The 27,333-nt window shown below is 37.3% G+C and overlaps 1 protein-coding gene across 1 annotated transcript; it reads left to right on the top strand.

The window, feature by feature from the left end:
- The first annotated feature begins 616 nt into the window (after nt 1–616).
- On the top strand, nt 617–27,097 carry adcy2a (adenylate cyclase 2a). The gene is made up of 25 exons (XM_020937356.2): nt 617–868; nt 2,798–2,995; nt 8,920–9,081; nt 13,961–14,110; nt 16,035–16,183; nt 16,270–16,381; nt 16,920–17,047; nt 17,638–17,796; nt 17,915–18,047; nt 18,123–18,287; nt 18,368–18,411; nt 18,517–18,597; nt 18,676–18,745; nt 18,944–19,041; nt 19,136–19,220; nt 19,929–20,066; nt 20,802–20,921; nt 21,001–21,185; nt 22,252–22,336; nt 24,028–24,186; nt 24,617–24,763; nt 24,870–24,980; nt 25,074–25,188; nt 26,102–26,226; nt 26,940–27,097. The coding sequence occupies exons 1-25, from the start codon at nt 632–634 to the stop codon at nt 27,090–27,092; spliced, it is 3,309 nt and encodes a 1,102-aa protein (XP_020793015.1). The 5' UTR covers nt 617–631; the 3' UTR covers nt 27,093–27,097.
- Nucleotides 27,098–27,333: the final 236 nt, after the last annotated feature.

Here is a 27,333-nt window from a genome sequence, read left to right as displayed (position 1 = left end):
CATATTGTTTGATAGAGCTACACAGTTTAATACTGGAAATAAAGACCACTGACAATAATTATGTCTTAATGAAATAAATAATACACTTGGTAACACCTAACTAAAAAAAAAACTAAAAAAAACTGAAGATCAAGAATTCTTAAAATAAAAAATAGGTTAAATTTCTACCTCACAGCATTATTCTTTAAAGCTTATGTTCCTGAATCCTGCCTGAGTTTATTGAATTACAGATTTACATGCAAATGATTTCTTCTCGTCCCTCCCTCTCCACCCACCCCTCCCTCGCTCGCCCCTCCCTCCCACTTTCCTCTTCCCTGCACACTAAAGAGCACTCAGTCTGCGCACTCCCCTCATTTCTCTATTGCTCCAACATGTTGGCAGGAGGAGACCGGGGAGGATGCTGCGCTCTACCCACACCGCTTTCCCGTCACCTCTCTGGCCGGCGCACGCTGTCTCCAACTCCGACTCAGCACCGTCCGCCACTTTCAGTTGCCTGCACTTGAAAGACTTGAGGGAAGAGGCTCCCGGGGAGAAGGAGGAGACCAGGACTTTTCGAGGCAGAGTACCTAAGAGCGGCAGGGACTTGTCTGTTGTAGAAAGTGCTGGGTGCCCTGCTTCTCCTCCAAGATCCATGTGGCAGGAGGCAATAAGAAGGAAGCGCTACCTCCTGGACCAGGCTGGGGCATCCGGAGTTTGGGATAAGACCGGAGCGCATGGACAAGCACGGGGCATGAGGAATAAGTCCCAGGATGGGCTGTATGAGTCCTACTACTGTATGAGCCAGCAGCACCCTCTGATTGTCTTTCTACTGCTCATAGTGATGGGCGCCTGTCTGGCTTTACTGACTGTGTTCTTTGCTTCAGGACTGGTAAGGCTCTCCAGCAACATCTCTGGAAATATGTACTTAAATATTTGATGCATGTCCAAGCATACGCATGTACATAAGGCGTAGATATTGAACTACCAAGCAAGCTGGGTGCCAGGGTCAGTGAAGCTGGCATGCTCATAAACTCACTGTATGCCTGGTTCTCATGTTTATATATACAGGACTCTTATCATTCACAAGCCAGCTGATGGAAAATAGCCGATCCAATTACAGTATATGTCAGTATATTTCACAGTGCAAACACATAAACACACAGTTTGAGAGCTCAAGCGTGCACGTGTATGCACCCTCTCTCAGCATGTGGTCCTCATCGCAGCACTAATGTGAAGAGAAAGGTGAGATAAAAGTGAGGGGGGATATGGGGCTTGGTTATTGTCTGATCTTACGCTCAGTTGAACTACAGAAGAGAGAGCTCTTTTGCCTCTGTCACTATTTTGACAGGGTTATCTATTCTAGAGGAATTAAATGTGGAGTGGTAGGCTTTGTAAAAGCTAAAAATAGACACTTACTTGGTGGTCATACTGAGTAAAGAATAAAAAGCGATGCTTCTTTGATTATATATCTCAACATTGTGATATTTAATGTATATAGATGGCCCAAAATAACCATTCACAAAACCTTATTACAAGGGTGCCTCACCCATCCCCTGTCCTTCCTGATAAACTGCTGAGAGCTGCTTAATCTGACCCATACCAGCAGAGACAAAGCGTTTATCACAAAAGGCATATGTAGATGACAAACACTTTTATAACATTAATAAAATTTACACTTAGACCCCATGGAATTGTACAATAATAATCAAATCAAGGTTTTCACCATCTGAGTCTTGAAAATATTGTTGATTTCATGGAAGTTATTTTGATTTGATCACTACACTGTGTTGCCTACAACGTAGGCACAGTATTTCACGGGAATATATAAACAGGAATAATGCATATATTTCCTCAAATAGTCCAAAAGCATGGGCTGTAACATTCACTATTTGTGTATATAACACTAAGTACTTTTATTGGCTTTCAATAAACAAGCTCTTGAGTGAAAGTGTTGTTCTTTCAGACGTTTCTCACTATATTAGCGGAGCGCATTTCCCTCCTTGTTGTGCTGTGTACTGGACAGATGAGGCTTTTGCTCCTTGTTATTTTTCCATCAGCCTTTATTACTCTCTGTTGAGGTGCCCTGTGTCATCTTTCACCTCTTCATATCTGTCTCTCTTTTATTCGTGTCTCCCTCCATTTTGCTGGCTGACCTAAATCTTGTGCTGTTTTGGATCTTTGCTTTGGGCAAGACAAACTCTCAGTGGCTCTCTGCCACTGCATACATGCATGGCGTTCTGTCCCACTGCATCGACTGCAGGCAGAATAGAGCCAGCAGTTAGTGGGGGCTGGAGTGTGTGATGGAGAGAGCACTGGGGGCCCAGTTACACAAGAGGTCTTATGCACCATACATTGCAGGTAAAATATATAAAAAGATCATACATACTGTATGATCTGTCATCAAAATGTAGACTCACTGACACTGACTGCAAATGTAGCAGTGTTTGTTATAGTGCACAAGTAGATTGATTTAAGGTGACTGTAGAGTTCATATGGGCCTAGACTGCCACATTTTGTCATCAAGGGGCTATAATGCATCTGCTTACCATATCAATATCAATACAGGACAACCTGATGGAATGAATTACAGCAAAGCAGCCAGGAAAAATGAATGAATGCACTGTGCTGTGACTCTGCACCAAGAGCCTCCTGAAAATCTGCTTTGCACTTTCAAACTCAAATGTATTTATGAGAGGCCAGTGCATATCCATTACACATGCAAAGTAGTTAACTGACTTTTTTTTTTTGTTATGTTTGATTTACATTGCTATTTTGCTTTATTGATATTTTTGACTAAAATGCATATTTTTCTTTGCAGAACATTGAGGACCACGTGGCCTTCGTAATCACTGTACCCACGGCACTGGCTATTTTTCTGACTGTGTTTGTACTGGTCTGCGTTGAATCTATCTTCAAGAAGCTCCTCCATCTCTTCTCCCTGCTCATTTGGGCTTGCCTGGTTGCCATGGGCTATCTTTTTATGTTTTCTGGGGGTATCGTCTGTCCCTGGGATCAGGTATGATAGTTACTTTATAAGATAGTGGTAGAATACTTAAACTCTTTTGTACTATGTGCATTCTTAATCCAATGCAGTATGAAATTGTCTCATCAGATTTGTTCAGATGTTAACTTCTTTTTGTGGGCTGATGGGCAATGCAATGAATAAGACAAGGGGATTTAGGTTGCTTGTAAAAAGGATTTTTATTCCTCCTCTAGAGATTTATGACCCACTTCCTAAAATAGTCTTTGTAAGTTAAGGATGTATCAGACATCTGCTGGTCTATGTGCACGAGTGCACGATGACAGTACTAGTGAGGCTAATACATCTTGAAGATTTGTTCTGCATTATTTTTTTAGGTTAAAATATGAACAAATTTAGGACAGTTTGGAGGAAGGGTAAAGGGCCATTGCTATATGTTTTATTGATGACATGTGCATAGGAAGACATTTCTCCACTACACCTAGGGATTGATTATGTAGTCATTACCCAAGAATAAATGCAGGAACATGAAGTACTATTAGTCTGTGAATATAAAAATGAGAGATATGTCATGTTTGACTTACCAGTGCCTATGCTTGTATAAACGCACCATCACAGATGTTTTCTGTGAGACTGTTGTAAATCATGTGGAGTAAATCAATACATGATTTTTTGTCCATACATTTATCAAGGCTCGGGGAGTGAAGTGGAGACCTGCTGACTGTGTCCCACGTGGCTCCTCACACCAGGCAGCTGCATATGAATCAGGATCAGCACATAAAATGCACTTGATCTGAGATCAGTGTTCCTGCAGGGCTCTATGCTCAATATTTTTAAGTGGTCCACACTGGTGTCTTATCATCTAATGGAATTATTGGAATCACCTTCAAAAACAAGACATTATTAGACTATCATGACTATACGTCTGCAAACAATGTTTATTCTCTGTGCCTGAGATATTATACCTCTCCATACCTCTCCTTTCTATATTATGTGGTATAATGTTATTCATTAGTTTTACTTGGCAAATATTCAGTCAATGTCTAGCTAAATTGGAAACAAGTTACAATTAGACAGTTTTTTTTTTTTTTTTCTGTTTTTTTTTAACACATTCAGGACCACATCATTTGCATTTCACAAGTGATCTTTACTTCTTGTCAGCTACCGCAGGCCTGCTGAATCTTGGACTCCAATGATATTGACTAGCCCTGTGTGAAATGTGTTGAATTTTAAATAACGTGAATCACAATTTAAGGTGTGATAAATCACAATACGTCTTAGCTGTTGTTGTTGTTGTTGTTGTTGGAGTTTGTCTTTTTGACATATCAGCATTGATCAGTAAAACAGTACCGTACATTCCTTTCTGTTCTCTCTCCCTAATGTTAAAGTGATTCATATAAGCCATGGTAATTAACACGGTCCTGGTTCGGAGTTTTAAAATTTAGATACTTTATTTACATTATATATACTTTGCCACCATGATAAACAGCTTTTTGGTGCCTTATTACACTGGTATTTCCTAATTCTTACAGTGTATACATCTAAATTACACAGCTGTTTTTCTAATTTTGTAGCATATATCACCCCGAACACTTTTGACACCTTTTATTTTATATAAATTGCCTTTGAATGCTATAGTACACATTACTCTAATCGGCACTTTTTTGCAGTCACTAAGTGGAACTGGATGAGACAAAGAACAAGAGTCAGAGTTAATTGGTTGGAATCCTTGAGATCGTAACTATGAGATGCAGTCCCTACTTTAAGTGTATCTTTGGCCTCATTAAGGACGGCTTCGTTTGTCTTATAGTGGTTTTGTTGCTAAGCAGATTAGGAATTTGTCATCCAGTGCATGATGCATATAGGTTGCCAAGTTACAATACATGCTGATGATTTTCATGTTCACAAATATTACTGTACTACAGTCCACAGTGCAAATGTAAATAAAATGTGCTAGGTAGTTAGATTATCCTCACCACAGATTTGAGTTTGTTTTTTTAATTTAAAATTCTGATGACCTCATTTTTCACCGAAGTCTTTCTCCTCAAATGGTTCTGTGCCTTATCTGTACAGTCCAGCCACTAGCCCTCACCCTGTGAGATGTCTGGACCTTGTCTTTCTCTTCCTTCCCTTTGTCTGTCCCTCCATTTCTGCTGTGTCTCCTCCATACACAGGGAGAAAAGTCTTTTGTGAGTACACACCAGGCTCATTAGGCTTTGGCAGCAGAGCAGTGAATGACGTGTATGGCAGGAGTATTATATTAGGGCTGCCTGGAATAGTAAAGGTCTGACAGTGGAAATGTAAGGAAATAATGGGAGCGAGCTGCTTTATGTTGGAGTAAGAGTACTATAACTTTAGAAAAGAAACTCTGAATGTAGGATCTGTCAACAATTTTTGCTTTGTTAATATTATATTTGCTGTTGTTGTAGCCAATCTGAGTGGCATATTGATTTGCACTGTAGCTTCATTTAAGTATATCAAAATTTGCCACTGTGTCCACACCCTAAAAGCCTAATGTAATCTAACACTACCTATCTAATTGGATTTCTCAGCTGCTGTCTCTGCTATTGTCATTATATTGATATATGAAGTAGGAATGGAGTTGACTGAACATGCACAAGCCTTGTCTATGTGATTGTCACAGAGGATCCTTGTCATTTGAAATAATGTGGTGTAACTATCTATACATTGCCAGTGGCTCATTGCAGTCTCCACTCTTCAAGTCAGCAGGTGTCTTAGTTTCCTACCCTCCGTTATCCATTATCTACACAGTCTTGTTATTCATTTAGCAGCATTGGATTTCAGTCATTTAGCTACCACATTAGGTTTCTGTGCACAGTAGTAATTTGCAAACACTCTTTGGAATGGCCTTATGTTTTTATATTCATGTTAGAATTGTAAGCAATATGTGTGGAGATGATTTTAAACTTTGGAGGAATACATTGGACTATTGTTTTGTGGTCAGTGGCCCTCAAATTATTTGAAAACACTGAAAGCCGTTTTGGCAGTAGGAAAAAATCAAACTGAAAATATGGGAAAAAGTGTTTTTTGTTTTTTTTCCTTTTTGCCCAGTGACATTCTAAACGTACTTGTGGGTGGTTGCAATTGCAATGAAAGGGCAATTTATTGATTTTGATGCACACATTGTACAATATGTTCTCCTGATGAAAAAGGCATGTTACAATAAGAGATAAGAAAGAAAATGTCAGATATATTTTCTGCAATGAATAACTTTTCTAGTAGTTTTTCCACCACATGCTTGGTGATGTAATTACCTTGCCTAAAAAGTAATTAAAAATATCTTACATTTATTCAGGTTACAGGTGTTTTTATAGCGCTCAGAATTTTCATTCAGCCTAATGTAAAAACAATTGAGGTTTTGTAGCTACCATATATAAGTTCTTGTTTAAACCTGTAGGTGGTAAATGGCAACTGTGTTTTTAATGCCACCATGTTTGCCGTACCACAGATCTGACCTGTGACTTAACTGTCACATACTTGTCTTCATGGAGACAAATAAGTTTGCTTATGCCATACTGTGTAACATTCCATTTGCAATAACATCACCATGGAGACAACCTTCTCATCCAAAAATATCACATGGTGCACCTATAATGATGTATTCAGTCAGTTTTGTAAAAAGGAGACTAATGGATTCTTGAATTATGATTTATTATAGTGTAGCCTTTTTTTTTTTTTTTTTTTAGCAAATCAATAGCCTATCGCCAGGGAACCTTGTGTGAAGGGTTTTTCATTAATTTTTGTACACTTATTCATGATAGGGTTTGAGCCTTTGCTTGCTATGGTGTTACAAACTTAGAGGACAGCAAGTGAATATGAAGTTCTTAAAGGTCTTAGGTTAGAACACACAAACCCAGTATTTATCATTTATTTGTTTAGGAAGTTTCAGTTCACTAATACTTCAACATGAAGATACTTAAATAGATATGGGTTAATGGGTGAGTGGCAATGTAAAGTGCATCTTCTCCCCAGTGGGTAATGACTGATGTAATGAAGAGCCTAGATGCTGATAGTGATGAAGAGGAAAATAAGAGGAGGCTGACATGGCTTGTTCTACTATTGTAGTGAAATCTGGAGGTGCAGGGGGTTGGTTAGAGGGTTAGAGGGGGTTACTCCGAGTAGCTGGAACAACATGAAGACTGTGGAGAGAGAGAGTATATTTATGTGGTCTTGAGAAGCACACGCACTATGTAGAAAATATTCTCTCTGGTTGATTTTACACATTCATCTTAATGAGACAGGAAGCCATAATAATATGCCTGGCATGTTGTACACTGCCAATCAACTACTCACTCATTCACTTTCTTTACTGTAGGTAAGTCATTTAATGCGCTTAAGTAGCATATAAAATTCTTTCAGAGTGAATAAAACATGAGTACCTGAAGTAAATCCACAGAGGTTCACACAGACCAGCCCATGCCAGCCACTCTTCACAGATTATGTGAAAAATCTGTCCCACAATTTCAAGGCTGATGATGTTGCAAGATGATTATAGAAGCCCAATTAAGCTATTATGTAACCTGGGGCTCCTTTATTGCTGAAGCCTTTTTAATCCAAAGGTTACCTTGAACTGCTAAATATCATCCCTTTTGTTGATCTTGGAGGTACTTTGCATGCAGTGTGGTCTATTCCTTTATCTCCCCAATGCTCATTGGTTCAGTAATGACTGTGAATGCAACAGTAATTCATTTACAAGCAAAACACCAGTATCTGTGCAGAAACTATAAATCAAATAAGGTGGTATGGTATTGGTGGTATTCTGATGCAACATGTGATAAAAATCAAATATGTCTGAATAATATTTACACTCATAGGTCTGTTTTGTGAACTATGTACCTGATTCAATGTAAAATGTGTGTTACAATTATTGTCATACCACAGAAATTGTAACCACAAAAGTTGCTTTGTAATTTGCCCAAGGTTGACAAAAACGATCATAATAAAGAGAAAATATTCAAACTGAAAATCCCAGTTGATAAACAAATTATCAGTACCAAGTTGCACATATTACCTTTTTCTAATCTGTTTTTTGGAGTTGTCTAAAAAGCAACTGGTTTAGTCTATAATTTAAGAACAGCTCTTTGAGATTCTATGCCAGGAGTTAACATCAACTGCGAGTCAGCTCTGAACAGAGATAGTGCTGTGTTTCCCTCTTTTTCAGTCTGTTGAAGGTCTCTTGCTTTCTCTCGCTTTCATTTCCTCTTTCGCCATCTGACTACTCTTTACCTCCATTCCTCGGTTTCTCTCTGGCCTTGAAAATGGTCCAGGAAAGGTTAAGCGGCACTGGGCTTCAGGCTCTGAGAACACTGGCGTCTTTCTACAGCAGATGAGCTCCTTTAACCCCGCTGCACAGGGCATATTAAAGAGAGCAGTGTGTTGGTGCACAGAGGAGGGTGAGGGTGGGGGAGGGAGGGGCTCTGTGTGTGTTTGTGGAGCTGAGGTAAAAGCTGGAGCTCTCCACATGCTACATTAGAGGTGTCAGGAGAGAAATGGTGTTCTTTTGTCGACCTCTGTGATCATAGCAGGACAGGAAGCCAAAGACTAGCAACTAATCAAGGCTCGGTATTTTTCTTTAAATATCGGATAACAACAAGATATGTAATCATTTGTAAGAAGGTTAACTGGTAATCTTTCAGTAGACTGACTGCTCATAGTCTTTAAAGAAATTGGATTATCTGTATTATTGTTGGACAGATCACTTTTTTTGTTGTTTATGTGCAAAAAATAAATATAAATCTTATTCAGAAACCATTATTATTATGTGACTGCCAAACTATTGAATATATTATTTGTATTTATTTTCTTGTATTTACATTATGGGTGCCATAAAGTGGTATTACATTTGATGTATAGATAGTTTTGTGTTTGAGTCAACAGAACAAATCCAATATTTTTTCATCCTGTCAGTTTCTAATACTCCCCCCTGTTTTCCCCCTCAGGTGTCATTCTTCCTCTTCATTGTGTTTGTGGTCTACACCATGCTGCCATTCTCAATGCGGGACGCCATCATCGCCAGTGTTGTGACCTCAGCCTCTCACACCGTCGTGTTGATTGTCTGCCTCTCGGCCAAAACCTCCAGCGTGGAGCCCATAGTGTGGCAGGTAAGGAGCCATCGATCCAACACTCACTATGTGGCCCTAGTAACAGGTGCTATATTTCCCATATGAAACAATGCATCACGCACAATCAAGAAAACAATATCCCCAAAGTTAGTAGTAAATAGTGGTGAGATGTAAAGGCATGATAAGGAGATGCCAAAGATGCTAAAAAAAAACTTCTTTCTCTCATGGAGTTCACTGTCTCCAATCAGTGTACTTTTTTGATGGTCCTGAACTAAAAATAGATAGTGAGCATTTTGTCAGGATCCAGCAGAAAATATCATCCACCTGCAAATAGTCTTTGAGGATGGAAAAACATAGAAGAAAAAAAGATTGGGAAAGCACAATTTAGAAAAAGGCACTTGAGGAGCTGTCCGTTGTGCTGAAATGTAATACAGTAGCAATGCTTTGTATTCAAGCAAGTATTCATCTTGTTAAGTAATTTGGATTTACATAAGACTTCTACTTTACTTTGCAGAGCGTATTAATCAGTGGGACCTTTTGCAGTCAAAGTTTTGTTTTAATATCTTGGCAAATTAAAATGCAATTGCTTTGCTTTTTAAGATGCCGTTGCCTTGTCTTGTTATTTGTCTCTTTCCAATTTTTCTACCATAGTGTTGTGTTGTTTTTTTGACCCAACAAACAAATGCGACCTTTGAAGTAAATGTAATTTAGCATAGCAGGTGAGCAATAGAAATTCTAATGTATTTTTTGTAAAGGTCACCATCTTTTTTCTGCTGTATTTTCCCATTTGAGAGCACAATATTCATGCAGTTGGCAAAAGACACATATCAGGAAGCAATTATCTGGAAAAAGAGTGCAATTAATTTGAGCTCTGTTAAACTTGATAGTGAATGTCATGATTGCCCTTGCCTAAAGATTGTTGTTTTTTGATTGCTAGTGATTGTGTGTGTTTACGGATATGCAAAGGAGATGCATTTTCTAACAAACTAATTCTGTACTACATGACTGTTTGTAATTGCAAAATCTACACTGAAGAGAGACAGATTGCGGCTCAATTGGCAGTCAAGAGGGCATGCAGTCTCCGAGATGTCTGTGCCAGTAGTGTGGAGTGGCCTCTAGTTAGGGGCCCATACATAGCAGTGTTGGCTGTATTGCCCTAATGTGAATACTATATACATTTTATCACGGTTTGTGCCTGTATAATTTGTCTGTTATCAGTTTACTTTAACAAAAGGTAAAAAATCATTTTCAGTCATTCGGAAACTTCATCTGACCCACTAAAATCTAGTACAGCATGTTCTTGAAAGTGCCGTTCTCAAGTTTAATTGAATCTGCTCTTCTTGGGCTGTGAAAGCTCTTTTAAGAAGTATAATATGATTTGCCCAATAAAAAGAAATAGCTTGTTAAATTGTCTGTCCTATTTTTCATTGCTCTGGTGACTTAGAATTTCCCCTTTAGTCTTTCAACCTATTTGTTTTTCCAAGCCAATTAAAACAATGCCCCATAGATCCCTGAAGGACAAACCAACTATAATATTCATTGAGTGTGTTACTTAAACCAATGTACATCTCGGCACTGATGAGTTAAGAGGATATGAGATGAGAAGGACACACAGTGACACATTCACATTGTCAAGTCCATTAAACTTTACACTGCAGCTTCACTTAATTCCTAATGAACTGGCTCATTTATTAAACAGAATAAAACAGCCAGACCTAGAGCAATTTGAGAGTGACATTCAGTTTGTATGGATCTCTTCTCTCTATCAGTCCTTTACTTAAACGTTTAGTTGGTGGTTTAGATGTGATAATGAACATTGGTCTAATAATGCTAGGTTTTGTAATCAGTGATTCATGTTATTATTCTAATCATCTTAAGTGTTTTTCTAATCACTAATCTAATCAGCCCCTAAGAGTAAAAGATGTATATAATGCTGCCATATACACCTCAGATTGGTTCACATACAGCATGAATTCAATTGTAATGATAATCTATAATCAATGTAAATCTTCACAACATTGTAACATTTAAATGGTTGATAATATCCTTTATTTAGCTGTTTGGGATGAATTATACATTTGGGGACCACACCACTGGATGCATATTATATTCCCCTTGAAATAAGATTTTCTCTTGTCTGCAAAATCTAAATCTGTGATACTTTTTTGCTTTTTATTCTACCTGGCACTTTCTATTGCTGGCAGTGTTACAGCTCTAACAGTATGTTAAACCATCAAAATGCGGCTCAGTTTTCAATTTGTGCTAATCCCAGGACCTCGCAGAATGGTGGTGAGCAGTGAGCTCTGTTCTTCTGGCCCTGCTCTTATCTGTAAATTGTTGGATCGTTGGAAGCGCGAGCTCACAGCAAAGTGAACTGACATAGATGATTTTTGAGGTGCCATTATCTTGTCAAACAGATCCTTTTATGGACATTCAGCCTGGGCCCAGTACATTAAAAATGTCTAATATAAGATTATGTTTAAAAATATTTTTGTGAACATTGTGATTATTCACAGCCTTCTTGTGCTTTTTTAAGTTATTCATTTATTCCCTTAAACCATAGATACTGGAAATTTGAGTTCACCATGAAATGCCAGAGTTTATAAAGTACTGGGCCTTCTCATTTGTTAGACATAAATCTGAGGGGGCGACATGATTCATGTAATGTTTGAATTTATTTGATACATTTGTATGTCTGCACATACTGATCTAGGCTTAAGGCCTTAATGCATCAGAGTTGTTTTATGGGAACTCTGTGTTCTGCTTAAGAGACGTTGGACAGATAATATTTTATTTCAGCAGATGTAGTGACTTAAGAATATTTGCCACAAATAAGAAGACATGTCATGTGCACAACCACAACAAGGAGTGCTGATGATGAGATAGCGTAAAAATGGTTAGACAATTGCACTAATAACTTCGGTTTATGCTTGAGTCAGGGACTTACGTTAGGGTCTGCAGAGGTCAGTATCAAATTATGTTTCAAAGTGAACAGTGGTGAATTGGTCATAAAGTGTGGCATTACTGATGGTCTGTTGAGGAATCATGTGTAGAAAGAAGCATTGCATTTTACTTTTTATACGATGTAGTATCAGACATTTGGCATTATGACCACCAATAATAGACCCTAGTGATAATGTTCTGCTTGATCAGTGTAAATTGCATGCATTTGGTTGATTAATGTCTGACCATTGTTCAAAAGGTCATCTCTTTCACTCCAGAACTGGTCATGTTAATCTCTTGTTCAAATTTACATCAGAGAAGAGTACGCATAGCCAACAGCCAATGCAATTATCAGGGCAGCTTTGTCCTGCAGAGAAAGACAGACAACTATAAAAAAAACAATTGTTTGGGGTTGGTAATCACTGAAAAACTGTAAATGTTTATGAATGAGTGTGAAAGTCAAGGAAATAATTACTTTTTCAATGAATATGAGATGCAATTGTCTGTTGAAAATATTAAGCCCAAGGTTATCTGGACTGCACTCTCTTTGTACATTCACTTGCTGTCTGTGAGCTGTGATCTGAATCCTATTATCGGGTTTAATTTAGTTTCATGTTGTGTTCATTTGCGACTGAAATGACAGAATATGATGCTCGTGGTTGCCATTGTGACAGTAGGTGACTTGGATCTAATTTTGCTCCACTGTTTGTCTTTGGGGCATTATAAAAGAACAGATACATAGAGGGATGAGTGGAAAAGGCCTTGGTCATGCTTATGACGCAGTTTCTCCTCCTATTCGGCCCTGTCCAGCCATGCGAACATACACATGGGACTAGATTTTGCTTCTAAGCTTGGCCATTTGCTAGGATTGAACCAAATTATTATTTCTGTGGTTGACTATTTGGCAGGGTTAGGGTTAGGATTAGTAAACTAGTCAGTTATTTCTATTGTATACTGAGATTTTTAAAAATACATGTAACCAGATAAACATATAACAATGCTAACTTAAGTCTATATTGATTAAATTGCTTATTCTTTTGTTTGTTCTAATGTTATGTAACAATTCCACTGTTGGGCTTTTTTGGCAAACATCTTTTGGCACATGTTTTTGAAGTGGTATAGTCCAGATAACGCTAAACAATTATTTAAATAGTCAGCAATTTTTTAATACTTGGATATACACGATCATTTAGATTAAATGTTGCATCCCTACCAGTTGTTTTAATAAAGTGATCCTTTCATACATACTACTACCTAATATCTTGTGCTCACCAGTCTGTGGGTATGGTGGGTTACAGTTAGTGTTTATATGATGTATTTTCAGCTTTCTTTCTTGCTAAAATAGACCAACACGGCAGGACAGTGTACTGCTTGTTTTTATTGAGCTTGTTCACATGTGCGCGCAGTGTGAATTCTCTCGTTAATAGTTCCATGGTCCTCTCTTTCCCTCTAGGTGCGCTGACCAAATTGGGCTGTACCAAAATAATAATAGGAACCAATATTAATTAGTAGTAAAATAATGAAATGTAATGTACCCAGACTTAATATAATAAATTGAATTGTTAATAAAATAGTAAGTGCAAAGTGAATCCCCCAAAATAATATACAAAATACTAATAATCCAAATAAATGTGAATATATAAAATAATATGTAGCAACTATATCTAAGGTTAAAATACCAAGCCATGATACTGATATAATGAGGAAAATGCTACTGTAAAATGCTACTGTGTGCTCGCCTGAAGTCTGGATAAATAATAAGTGCTGTGACATCTCACAAGAAAATGATTCAAATGAGATATTATGCAAATCAAAACCTTGAGGCAGATTACTTGTAGTTTTTTTGTAACCCTGCGAGGGGTAGAAACGTTTTTTAAGTCTTACTTTCTTTGATTTCTTGTCTGCATTTACCTTGGTTTTTGAGATGTGTTGGTGCCACATATTTGTAATGAAATATTCTGCTGTGTTTTTGCAGATTCTGGCCAACATTATCATCTTCCTGTGTGGCAATATGGCAGGAGCATACCACAAGCACCTGATGGAGCTTGCCCTTAGGCAGACATACCTGGACACATGCAACTGCATCAAAGCGCCCATTAAATTGGAGTTTGAAAAGCAACAGCAGGTAAGGTGGTGCAAATGACTGCTAAAAAGCCCACAGTACCATGGTAATGACAGCGATAACAATAAACAAGTCAATTATGTAAAGTGTTAAGGTACCTTATGGAAGTGGCTGAATACATTAGAAAAGAAGTCAGTACACAAGGCACGATTTCTGTGTTTGCAATTAATGTATTTCATTCATTAAATTCCTTATGCTATTTCTCTGAGGATTTAATGGCTTTCTTCTCATAAACCACACTGCCTATGCTTGACAATAGAAACAAACTACTTATCAAATGCCAGTTTTAATAATAGATTGGTTTGCTGTACATACTGTAAAGTGAAAGCTGTTGTCTCTAATGGGTTTAAAGCACAACATAGGAAAATATGATTTATTTATTTTTTTATTGTTGCTGTGGCAGTGATTAAAATATTGTTAATAGATTATTGTTTTGAGAGGTTGTCTTGTTGTCCAGTTCTGCAGAATTGATCCATACGACTTTTGAATTTGAATGCATATTAGGAGTAATTAAAACCCATAACAGATTACAATCACAATCATCATTAGTTAAGCCATATAATCATAATTTTATGTTGGATTGATGCTATCAGAACTTCAAATATAGTTTTAGTTTTTTTCCTTTAGACCTTATTTAATTAATTTGCAGATATCATTCCTCTAATAAAAAAACTACACCGTAACACAGTCCTGGTGTCTCTTAGCCACATATACACATGTAGCACATACACACATAACACAACTTTGTATTTACATGTATTTACTGATCCAGTGATCGATTTTATAGTCATTTTCTTTCTGTGGTTTTCAGAGGAGAAACATTCCACTGAGAGATTGTCTCAGGAGCCACATTTACTGCTTGTGGTAATTGTTAATTAACTGTGTGATGATTTATTGGACCTCTGCTGTCTTGTGCTACAATTCAATTCTCTAGTGTGGAGACGATGCTTGCATGGAATAACAGAAGGCTCCCAGGGTAGAACATGCAATATGGATTATGGGATGTTCTCACTGTGTCTGTTTATTTAAGGCTTGAGTGTTGTTATATTACACTGGCTGTACAGCTGCCTAAGATTACGTGATATGACCAAAATGAATAACAATTTTTTTTATATTGGTCAAAGATGAATTCATGTTCATTTAACACAAAAATTCAAGTCAAATTTATTCTTCTGAAGACAGCTCCAAACAACATACTTTTACTGACAGAGAACTTGATTAATTGTAAAGTCTTACAGTTGTTCATTAGTACGAGTACATCTGGTGCCTTTGTATTTCTGAGACAGCTCTTACTTTTGAGCTTATATTATCAGAGTGGTGCTGGACTGGTTATGGATATGTCTGCAGTTTTTTTGTAACAGAAGCTTTGAAAAATTGCCTCGAGTGTAGCGTTTTACAGCAGCGGTGTGGTGCTTTAAGTCATAATTGTACAGTCTCTGAATACTCCAGGGCATGTACCGCACTCATAACATATTCTGTTTGGTTTATGCTTTTACCCAGAGTGCCTTGCTGTACTGTATACGTTTAAATGTGTTGTTCAGAGCATTACTGATCATCAAGTGCACTTAACAAGTTGGGCTGATTCTAACATTGTGTAACATTGTTTTTAACCTTTTGTGTGATCTGCCAATCATAATGATGACTACATGCTATCAAATTATTTAAAAACAAATCATAGGCGATTTGTGACAGCGTTTTTTTTTATCAGTGGTGTGGCGAGTTATCATTTACTGTTGTTTATTTTCCAAAGGTAAATCTTTACATTCATATTATTTTACATGTTTTTGCTTTTATGTGTTTTATGTGCTTCTAAATGAATCAGTGGAAATGTATTCAACACCACTAGCAGATTTGTTGTTATCCTTCCTTTTAGTCCCATATGTGTGTTAGTCCCTACACTGCTGTACTGTCGTGTTTTTGCCAACAGGAGCGGCTGCTGCTGTCATTGCTGCCAGCTCATATCGCCCGAGTGATGAAAGCTGAGATCATCCAGAGACTCAAGGGTCCCAACTTTGGCCAGATGGAGAACACCAACAACTTTCACAACCTATATGTACAGAGGCACACCAACGTCAGGCATGTCCCGGGCCATTATGCCATTCTGTTAGTATGAGTATTGCTTATGGCCACTTCACATTATCCCCTTGTTTTTCTGCATGCAGTATTCTCTATGCAGATATAGTGGGATTCACACGGCTTGCCAGTGACTGCTCACCTGGAGAACTGGTGCACATGCTGAATGAGTTATTCGGCAAATTTGACCAAATCGCCAAGGTAAATCTTTTACTTATACATCTTTCTACGTACTGTAACCTTAATTTTATTACAATATTAAAATTGAGCTGATTTTATTTTTGTAAGTATAATAATTTGTTCATGTGGTTGTTTTTATTGTCTCATGGGGCACTTTAAGCTTTTGGCACATGTTTTTTTCCAATATGTTTTTTAACTTCAAATGGCTAACAAACTAACCTATCCTAATAAGGTTTATGGTGGGCCTTTGAAATGCATTTTAGATTTATATGTATATATGACATTAAAATGCAATACATTTTCTCTTTTTATTGATGTTTTATAATGATTGTACATTTTATAAATTTGAGAAATGATCTAGCATACAAATAAGGTTTTGTGCTGTGTCCATGATTGTATTATGGAAAATATAATTCTCATGACTATATATAGACGAAATAACAGTGCACCTGAATAACACTGGATCAGTTTGTGCCTGATTGAAATACAGTACAGTATATTTCAGTGAGACCTCTGGCTGGACCTTGGAGGTCTGAACACTTTTTTTCCCTCTTTACAGGAAAATGAATGTATGAGGATCAAAATTCTCGGAGACTGCTATTACTGTGTGTCGGGATTACCGGACTCTCTGCCAAACCATGCCAAAAACTGTGTCAAAATGGGCCTGGATATGTGTGAGGCCATCAAGTAAGAGCGATGACATAACAGGAGTGCTTAAAGAAATGCTTTGGATGGGCTGGCTTCAAAGGGTTTAATTAGTTAAGGCTTTCACAACTTCAGAACAAGCTTAGATGGAAGAAGAAGAAGTTAATGAAGCATTAATTAAAGGCTGTAATCATTTTTAAGTGGTGCCTGAATATCTGATGCAGGCTAAATAAATGTAATTACATGCATTGATAAAATCCGGCAGAGTAGACCCACTCTGCATACGTATTTTAACATCTCTCGCAAAAGAACGTCAAGATATTTGGAAGCTGCGCTTTTCTCTGTAGCACAGTTCCTAGCTGTAAATCATAAAATGACGAAGTAAGTGTATCCAGCACTGTTTTGTATGAGCAAAATATACATTAGACTAAATTTAAAGACATAAATAGGTATGTATATATGTCTTTTTGTCAGTTACAAACCTGGATAAATGCTAAAAGACTATGGCCAAAAAGGCGTTATCTTAAATCAAATGAATATTTTAAACACTTACTGACTAGAGATAGATGAAGTGTTACAAGTAGAAAACAAAAATCCATTCTAATTTTACTTTACATTTATTTCTCTAACAGGAAGGTTCGCGATGCCACTGGGGTTGACATAAACATGCGAGTTGGAGTGCACTCAGGGAATGTCTTGTGTGGAGTGATCGGACTGCAGAAGTGGCAGTATGATGTCTGGTCACATGATGTCACGCTGGCCAATCACATGGAGGCTGGAGGTGTGCCAGGGTCAGTTAGACACTTGTTTTATTTATTAATTATTTTATTTTATTCTACAATAAATAAATAAATAACTCAGTACATTAGTAATTACATAATAATAACATAATTGTGTGTGTGTTTTAAGGCGAGTTCATATAACATCAGTTACTCTGGAGCATTTAAATGGAGCCTATAAAGTGGAGGACGGCAATGGACAGGACAGGGACCCCTATCTCAAAGAGCATGGGGTCATCACATATCTAGTCATCAATCCAAAGGTATAGCTTTTCAAAAATTCTCCTTATTACAGTTATTACATTTAACACAGATCTAAACAGGTGTGTATTTTTAAGGTGGAGCGTAGAAGTCCCCAGCACCGACCCAGACTGAACGGAGCGAAGATGAGAGCCTCAGTGAGGATGACACGCTACTTAGAGTCCTGGGGAGCGGCCAAGCCCTTCGCCAACCTGCACCACAGAGACAGCATGACAAATGAGAACGGCCACATCACCACAGCGGTGGGAAGATTTTTGTGTACACTTTTATCTTCATTTCAGAACTATATATTGATTTTTCTTACTTGTCTTTATTTGTTCAGGGTGTGCCTATGGGACAGTATCACTTTCAGAGAAGATCAGAAAGGCAAGCTTCATGTTTTTTTTTTTTTATTATTAGATTTTTTTGTATATGTATGTATTTTTTACTGTACATAATAATAATATTTTTTGTTGGTGATTTTCAAACTAGGACAAAGTCGCAAAAGAAACGCTTTGAAGAAGAGCTTAATGAGAGAATTATAAGAACATTTGATGGTATAAATGCCCAAAAGTAAGAACAGTTCCAAAATAAATGCAAATGTTCTCTGTATTGAAATAGTCTTTTCATATTTATAATCTCCTCTTACAGACAATGGCTTAAGTCTGAGGATATACAAAGAATATCACTATTCTTTCACAACAAGACTTTGGAAAAAGAGGTATTAAGCATTAAACTGTGGTAATATGACCCTGAACTGTATTTAGTTACACCCTCAAATTCTACAGTGTGGGAAACTGTAGTAGACCTGAAAATGATGACTATAAAGATGGCAGTAAAGTGGCTTCTGAAGTATCTTGAAAATCTCTTTGTGAATTCTGCTGTAAAAATATTGACCTTTCTTGTTATTTTCCCCTAGTACCGAGCAACAACTCTGCCTGCTTTCAAATACTACGTGACTTGTGCCTGTTTGATCTTCTTTTGCATATTTGTTGTGCAGATTCTGGTCCTGCCAAAGTATGTCTTCTATTTATTGAGAAATATCTTGGTCCTTATTTTGTAATTATATTTACATATTTTTTGTAATTATATCTTGTATGTCTTTTTTAAGGACTGTGGTTTTAGGAATATCTTTTGGAATGGCTTTTCTGATCCTCTCTGTAATACTTTTTGTGTGTTTTATTGGACACTTTGTGGTAAGTACATCTCTGGCTGCAGGTTATTTAAGTATAAGCAGGGTCTCATCATTTGCTTACTGTGTTAGTGTTCTGGGAACTTCTACTTACTTGTTTTAAGGCCTGTTATTTTGGATATAGCCTTCATGCTGTGAGACCTCTAAGGTTTCATCCAGCGCTATGTCTTAAATGAAAGAGAATAGAACACCACAGATACTCTACCTTTAAAAGCATAGGTGAAGTCCTGGCATCAGACTTGGTCAAAGCTGTCAGCCCTTGTAACTTTGTGGATGTGGCGTTTGGGCTTCCAGACCAAACATGTTAGGTATAGCATCCTTATATAATCTTGGTCTAAGTGCATTGTACTTATTTGCAGGATTTTGAAAAAGTTACTTCAATTTCAAAAACTAATGTAAGTGGTGTGTTGTTGTAAATATTCCAATAAAAAGCCAACATTTTATGGATTTAAAATTGTATGGTTTTAAAATTTTGTCTATTAGCCCTGCAGCTAACTGTTCCCACAGTATCTGACACTTCCAGCTTGTGACACGTAACACAGCAGGATTAATTTATTTAAGAGTAATTTCATTTATTTATAATATCATTTTGACAGCTTTTCAGTAGTTTACTGTAACTCACTATGCTAGTCATATTTGCTGCTTCAGTTGTGCTCAGCGTTTGTCCATGACCTTTGTGCATCCTCCTCATGCTTTTCCTCTCCCTTTGCAGCAGTGCAGTAAAAGTGCGTCTACGTCTTGGCAGTGGCTGCTCCAGTCCTCCGTCATTATTGCCAACAAGCCATGGCCCCGTATCACCCTCACCATGACAACCACTACACTAATACTCATAATGGCCGTCTTCAACATGGTAAGCTTTTATGTGGACTGTACTTAGACACATTACTTAGACTCCTTATAGCCTTGACATTACCTTCACATTTCCCTTTCAGTATTAGTACTATTCTGATTCATTTAGTATAGAGACCAAAATCACTTCATGATTTGGAGGTCTGAAGAAGGTGTTCTGTAGCCTGTGGCTTTGGTAAGTTGTGATGGAGCTGGGTGTCAGGACCCTGGTTTAGACCTCCACACAAATCGATTTGAGAGATTATAATCTTGTTTTGTGGCTGACGTGGGTCAGATGCTCCTGGCGGAAGAACCAAATTAACTTGGTTGAGCTTGACAGGGCAGCCAATCGGCGTCTCAGCCTGGAGCTTCTCTTCAGGACATTATTGAACTGTTGTCAGTGTTGGCCTCTTATCTAACAAGATTCTATTTTCCTCTTGTGGGTGCAATGCAGGAGGCCTATTTGGTTTGATGCTGACGTTAGAGGTTTTTATTATACAACCTGTGCAAAAATCAGGTCTTTTAGAAAAATCTGTCAAGGTTAAAGGTGTTTTCCTGTTTAAAAATACACAAACCTGTGTAAAAACAAGAGCTACCTTTTGTGAAAAATGAGAACAAAGTTATGTCAAAGTTCAGGGCTAAATATTAATTTTATTTGCAATAAAACGAAAATGAACGTCAACACAAAGTCTGAGAAGGAGTTAAGATATATGTACTGTTTTTTATATCTAACTTTATATCATGTTTTTCTGACTAGTTTTTCTTGGAGGAAAATTCGATTTCTGTAATTCCTGCTTACAACTCATCCAATGAAACATACTTCTTGTTAAATGGGCCACACATCATATTGACGGACAAAAACAACTTTTATCTCCCAGTAAGTCCGGTTGAATGCATATTATAAGAAGTGCATATATTTTTAATAAACCCTCAAAATGAACATTCTGTCTTGCCAGTATTTGATTTACAGTTGCATTCTGGGCCTGATCTCCTGCTCCGTGTTTTTGAGAATAAACTACGAGCTGAAGATGGTGATAATGTTGACAGCAGTGGTGGTTTACAACATCATTATTCTGCACACTCACTCCTCTTTGTTGGATGAGTACAGCACATTTCTCTACAGGACCGAAATCTTGGACAGGTCAGCGCAAGTCAAAACTCTTTTAACTTTTAACTTTTCTGTATACAAAACATGAAGTGGAGGTTTCAGTAAAAAAAAAAATATATATTTTTTTCTTTTATGTCTGAGTATATGTTCCTCATCATGTGATAGTTGATGTCTTTGTCTGTGTTGCCTGGAGCACAGGAAATCAATTGCTTACTTACGACCAGCAGTGTAATGAGGCAATAATGAAAAATGCTTAGTGTGGAATCATGGTTGCCCCTAGATATGTGGATACATTGCTCTTGACAGTTAATAGTTTACTATTCAACTACCCACCATTTGGCTAGCGAAAACACAAGATTGTAACTTGGTATAGATAAATCTGTTTTATATGAACAGAATATGCTCCTTTTGTAGCTAAAAACTGTTATCACAAGCTTAAGCAAAGCTTCATAGACAGCTTTCATCTTTAGTTTCAGAGCACTCTTCTTTATTAAACTCAATGTTTTGCAGACCTAGAGTTTGGTCAGTGCCATTCATCTATTCATCAGGCAGACAGTTTCTGTAGAGAATTGATTAGATAATCAAGCTGCCATGTGTTGAATTGAATGTGTGTATTTTTACTTCATGTCATAGGAGCTCTTCTTGATATAAAGGGAATTAGGAAAACAGAAAAAAGACTAAGCAGCCTTTGATTTGATCTCATATTCAGATCTCATTATAAAACAGCAGGATAGTATCTTATAGTATATTATAATGTAGTGCTTTCATGATTTAATATAAAAATGAGATGACCTGATTATTAATTTTACCATTTATGAATGAGAGTGACATTCTTAGAACAAAGGTACAATTTACTATATGCACAAACAACTCCGCCCATTGTGGGGCAGTGAAGCTTGTTCGCTGTAAAGCAAATAATGAACAAGCTCTTGTCAATGCTAAGCAGAAGTGACAGCCATAATCAAGTGTCATCTTGGAAGAAAATGCTCTTCTAAACAACAATTTGACACATGTGGCTGACTGCTGATTGGAGTGTGAGGTTCTAATATAACAATTTCAATTCCCTATTCATCTATTTCAATTTTTTTTTTTTCTGAAGACCTGGATTGCTCAAAGACTTGAAGACTATGGGCTCTATCTCCCTCTTCATCTTCTTTGTCACTCTTCTGGTGCTCGCCAGGCAGGTACGTTTGACAGAGTGCAATCCTAGTGCCATGCCTTGTCAGTCTATTCATCTCTGCAGCTCTAAACGAGTTGTATTTTTCATCTTTGCTTTCACTACTTCCTTCAAATATGTGGAAAATAGGTTATATTCAGGCTTTTCACATGACATGCCTATTTCCTTTCTGTGCAATTTTCAATCATTCACATTGAATCCCCTAATGGTAAGAGCTATATACACATGAAGGTAAAATGTAGAGAAACCATTATGCCAATGTTATTTACACAAAACCCTATTCATTATTCAGGGCTATAGGATCTCAATCAGACATGCATATGCAATGCCCTTTTTATGCATCTAACACCCACCATGGCATTCTCAGTCCTAGTTTCAAGCACAGTTCACTGGAGAGGGTTGTGCCACTGTAAAATCTATGACAAGTCTACTAGTCTATTAAAATCCCTGTACATTAAAAAGATGATTAAAATTTAAAAAAAGATAACTAGAAACTTTTAAACACAGACTTGAACTGTACACTGCAAAGAACAGAATATCACAGAGAAATGTTAAAAATTGAAATTGACTTTGAATATAGGAAATATATTGAATGTAAGTAGTCTGAATAGGTTGCGTTGGCATTCTACAATTTTATGTCATAAATTCAGATGTAGAGGCCTATATAACTCAGTTGAACCTTATCAATATTTCTTTGGGATTGGCTCCACCAGTTTATTTTTATACATCATAATATATTATTAGATGAATTTTAAGTGTTTAAAAAAAAATGCAGATTTTGTAGATTTACCCTTTGGCCAGTGCAAAAATACCCTGCCGCTACTCAAAGCTGGGCATGTTGTAGATTTATTATCCAGGAGAAGCAAGGGCCTGGGTGAAGACTATTCTTTAGCGTGCTATTTTCAGGTTGTTACTCACTGCAGGGCACTTAGGCCAGATACAAAACACTCTTTTGCTCAGTGGGGACAGTTCTTAAACGTTTAAAACTGCAGTGGCTTGTAATGCACTGGCCTCAGGTTACTTTTAAGATATAAGGCTATTAAAATACAGTAAAATTAGCTTAATAATTCTGTGTCGCGTCAGTTTGAGACCCTAAATGAGAAGCTTAAATGATAATATCCCCTCAGCTTTGACTTAACAGACAATGCATACAGGTGTTGAGCCTAGTTTTTACTATCTGCATCTGTGTGTAACATGGCCAGATCAGTGCACTGAAACTCCAAAACAAAGCAGATGGAGAGATAATAAAACTGGTGAACAAAACACATAGGTAACTAACACATTTATAGCACAGTAAAATGGCATAAAACAGTCTAGACCAATAATTCTCATACCTCTTCATACTAAGTACTGCATAAGAACATTTTCTGTTCGAGAGGTGTACAGTATATGATAAGTGGTACCAACACTAAGAAACATTGGTAACAGGCAAAAATGTATTCTATCCAACCAGCCTTTCTGTATGCAAAGCAAATTTCCTCTGAATACATAATTAGTTTATGCTGACATTTGAACACTGATTCGTGCATTGTATGGAAATAGATATGTTGTTATCTGTTGCACTATATCTTCACTTGTTTAACTCTTCTTTTGACTTATATCCTAGTGGCTGTGTGTTTTTTGCTTTGTCTTCTTTGATGGAAGCAAGCTGTCCAGCTGTGCCTTCAGTCTCTTCACCTCTGTGTCCTCTTGTAACAGAATGAATATTACTGTAGGTTAGACTTTCTGTGGAAGAACAAGTTCAAGAAGGAGTGCGAAGAGATTGAAACCATGGAAAATCTTAACCGGGTTTTACTGGAGAACGTCCTGCCCGCTCATGTGGCGGAGCACTTTTTGGCACGAAACTGGAAAAATGAGGTAGGACTTTGTATTGTTAATATGTTTATTAATTAAGTAGGTGCATTGTATGTTAAGATCTTATTGCTTTGCTTGGAATATTCCACATTAAAGCATTAAACTTATTGCAGACTTTTACTGCTTAAAAATACCTTGAAAAACATAACATTCTTAATGCAAGTGGGATCACATTCCATTAGTTCTCTTCTTGGTCTGGTGGCATTACCTAGTTGTCTCCATTGAGATAGATTATTTTTAATGCCGTACGAAGAAACATTTAAGGCAAAACAATAACACCAAACCCTCCACCAAATAAGTTACATAGTGCATCTTTCTATTAAACATAAAATTGTGTCATAATTATAAAGTTTGTTTATAAAATATGCATTCCCTGTAGTTACACGCACATCACTAATTTTAACTCCTTCTTTATTAATTTTGATTTTGATAGGATCTATATCACCAATCATATGATCTGGTTTGTGTGATGTTTGCATCTATACCGGACTTTAAAGAGTTTTATACTGAGTCAGATGTCAACAAAGAAGGCTTGGAGTGCCTCAGGCTTCTCAATGAGATCATTGCTGATTTTGATGAGGTAAATTCTCCCAGTTTTGGCTGATAAAAAAATAAAAAAATTAAAAATTAAAATTGGCTTGAATTTTGGAAGCATTTCTAATCTTCGGTGGTGTGTTTGTGAACAGCTGCTGTCAAAACCTAAGTTCAGTGGAGTGGAAAAGATCAAGACTATTGGCAGTACTTACATGGCTGCTACAGGGCTCAACACAGCATCTGGGCCAGAGTACACTATGCAGGTGCCCTTGTTAAAACTCCACTTACTCTCATTTGTTATGTATACAGTAACTTCAAATTAATTCACTGATCAAGAAAATGTGTTTACTTTGCAGGAACATGACAGGCAGTACATGCACATTGGAACCATGGTGGAGTTTGCGTTTGCGTTGGTGGGCAAACTGGATCTTATAAATAAACATTCCTTCAATGACTTCAAGCTCAGAGTTGGTGAGTTTTGTTTTTTTTTAACCATGAAAGAAGATATTTTAGCTGTTTCATCATAAAAAACTCCATGTGAAACCACTTTAATTTTCATTTTAAACTTCTAATTGGAATGTATCAATATGCTTACGACATATTTTTATACCTGCTGATATCACTCAAGAAGACGAGGCTGTAACATTAGATTATATCATATTGGAATATCAAAGTCATGTACGTTGTTGAATATAGTAATTGTGATTGGTGAACATTTTCCAGTTGCCTCTATGAGTTAAGAGCCAAACCTCAACACTGAAGCTCTCTGTCGATCCCAGCATGCCTTACTCCATTAACTCAGCAGTTTGTCTGTATTGGCCAGTGCCTCCTGATGCTTCCAGAAGGACCTATAATGTTTCTTCAGGGAAAGGCAGGAGCCACCGCCCACTGGGACAGGACAAAACCAGTGGCTGTGTGCTCTGTCTACACTCTTATCTGAAGTGGAGATAACAGCAACACACTTGAATAAACCCTAGTGTACTGAACAGTATGTAGCCTTAGACACTGATGCTGCAGCCAGAGTGTAAGGGGCCACCATCCAATAAGAGAAGGGAAACAGCTCAACTGATTTAAATGTCTGCTGATTACAATACAATCCCTCTGCTTAAATAAATAGAATTATGATTGCAGAGGTTATGATGTTAAACTTATGACTTAACTTATGCATTTAGAAATATAACTACTATTTCATCGCTGTCAAGTAATTATTTATTGGGATTATGAAAATTTATTGACACAGTAAGCACATTATTGTTGTTTTACAAGTCTAATCAAGCCACAAAGAGCAACGTTTTAATTTGGTGTCCCAATCCTAAAACATCATTATTGGAGTGAATTCTGTTGTAGTTGTCAATTGTTTAACTGTTCATACTTGTCTTGTCAGGTATAAACCATGGACCAGTGATTGCAGGTGTCATTGGAGCCCAAAAACCCCAATATGACATTTGGGGGAATACAGTGAATGTAGCAAGCAGAATGGACAGCACAGGGGTCCTGGGAAAGATACAGGTAAAAAGAAAACACACTATGATTTGTAAAATGGGCACAAATATAATCTCTGCCTGCCATTCTTTTAATGTCAATCTTTCAAGCCAAATCTCACACACTATAGTTTGATAGCAGCTATACCTGATCTGTCCTATTTTTAAACTTCAATTTTAAATGTCAGCTCAGATGTTCAGAGATAAATCACATTTCATACATGTTATAAATGGTGACTGGGCTTGTGTTTGATGGCTGATAAGATAGAATGGTATGTTGCCTAAGAGACGTATAGGGCAGGAAGCTTCTGGTCTCTAAAGGTAATACACTTTTGATAGAGCCATCTGCTGCGCGGTCTGGAGCCACCGCAGAGCTTTCAATTGCATCCTTAGATTGCCTGTTGATATTTATATAGAGATGGACCAACTAAGGCATCAATAAGAAATGCACCACCATCTATTTCTTTTTGTTTGGCAAAAACAGAAATAGGATTGACAATATTCTCATGAATAAATAAACACTTTATTTGGTATTATGAGAAAAGATGTCATGGCATTTACATGTAGCACTGTGTACAACAATGATTGAATAACATTTTCTTTAACAAAAATATACTGTAGACACTCGAGTATTACAGAAAGGCATAGCAATGATAGCAGCATTATTCAGGAAATGAAAAGAAGCCATTTTTAGTACATAGCTGTGCTGTATCATATAATGCAATGTTTCTGTTGTCGTAGGTGACAGAGGAGACCAGTCGCATCCTCCAGGCTCTGGGATATATGTGCTCATGCAGAGGCATCATCAACGTCAAGGGTAAAGGAGATCTGAAGACCTACTTTGTTCACACAGAGATGACCCGCTCACTGTCCCAGGGCAACGTCATGCCCTAAGACTCTGGCAGAACACTGGCTGAGTTTACACTGGCACAACTGACAGACTATTTGTGACAGGAAATGTTTGTTCCTGTCAGAGCTATTAAGTTACAAAGTGAATCAGATCTGGGATACAAAAAGAATCAATAGGACTGGAGCCTAACGGGCACTGCTCCCCTGCTGTAGAATACATTTAACACTTCTGTAAGTGAACATGTAGCATGTGCCACAGCAGTAGGCCTCCTCAGAGCTCATCAAG

This window comes from Boleophthalmus pectinirostris, unplaced genomic scaffold, assembly GCF_026225935.1.
Source record: "Boleophthalmus pectinirostris isolate CB_2022bp ecotype Guang Dong unplaced genomic scaffold, ASM2622593v1 HiC_scaffold_6, whole genome shotgun sequence".
Lineage (NCBI taxonomy): Eukaryota > Metazoa > Chordata > Actinopteri > Gobiiformes > Gobiidae > Boleophthalmus > Boleophthalmus pectinirostris.
This window is presented reverse-complemented; position numbering and strand designations above follow the sequence as displayed.

What these genes read in the sequence shown, in the direction of transcription:
- adcy2a (XM_020937356.2), top strand. Translation starts at nt 632, where the DNA reads ATGTGGCAGGAGGCAATAAGAAGGAAGCGCTACCTCCTGGACCAGGCT. An exon ending in ACGGCCACATCACCACAGCG is followed by an intron (nt 18,288 to 18,367) that starts GTGGGAAGATTT and finishes TTATTTGTTCAG; the next exon opens with GGTGTGCCTATGGGACAGTA. An exon ending in TCATTGCTGATTTTGATGAG is followed by an intron (nt 24,764 to 24,869) that starts GTAAATTCTCCC and finishes GTTTGTGAACAG; the next exon opens with CTGCTGTCAAAACCTAAGTT.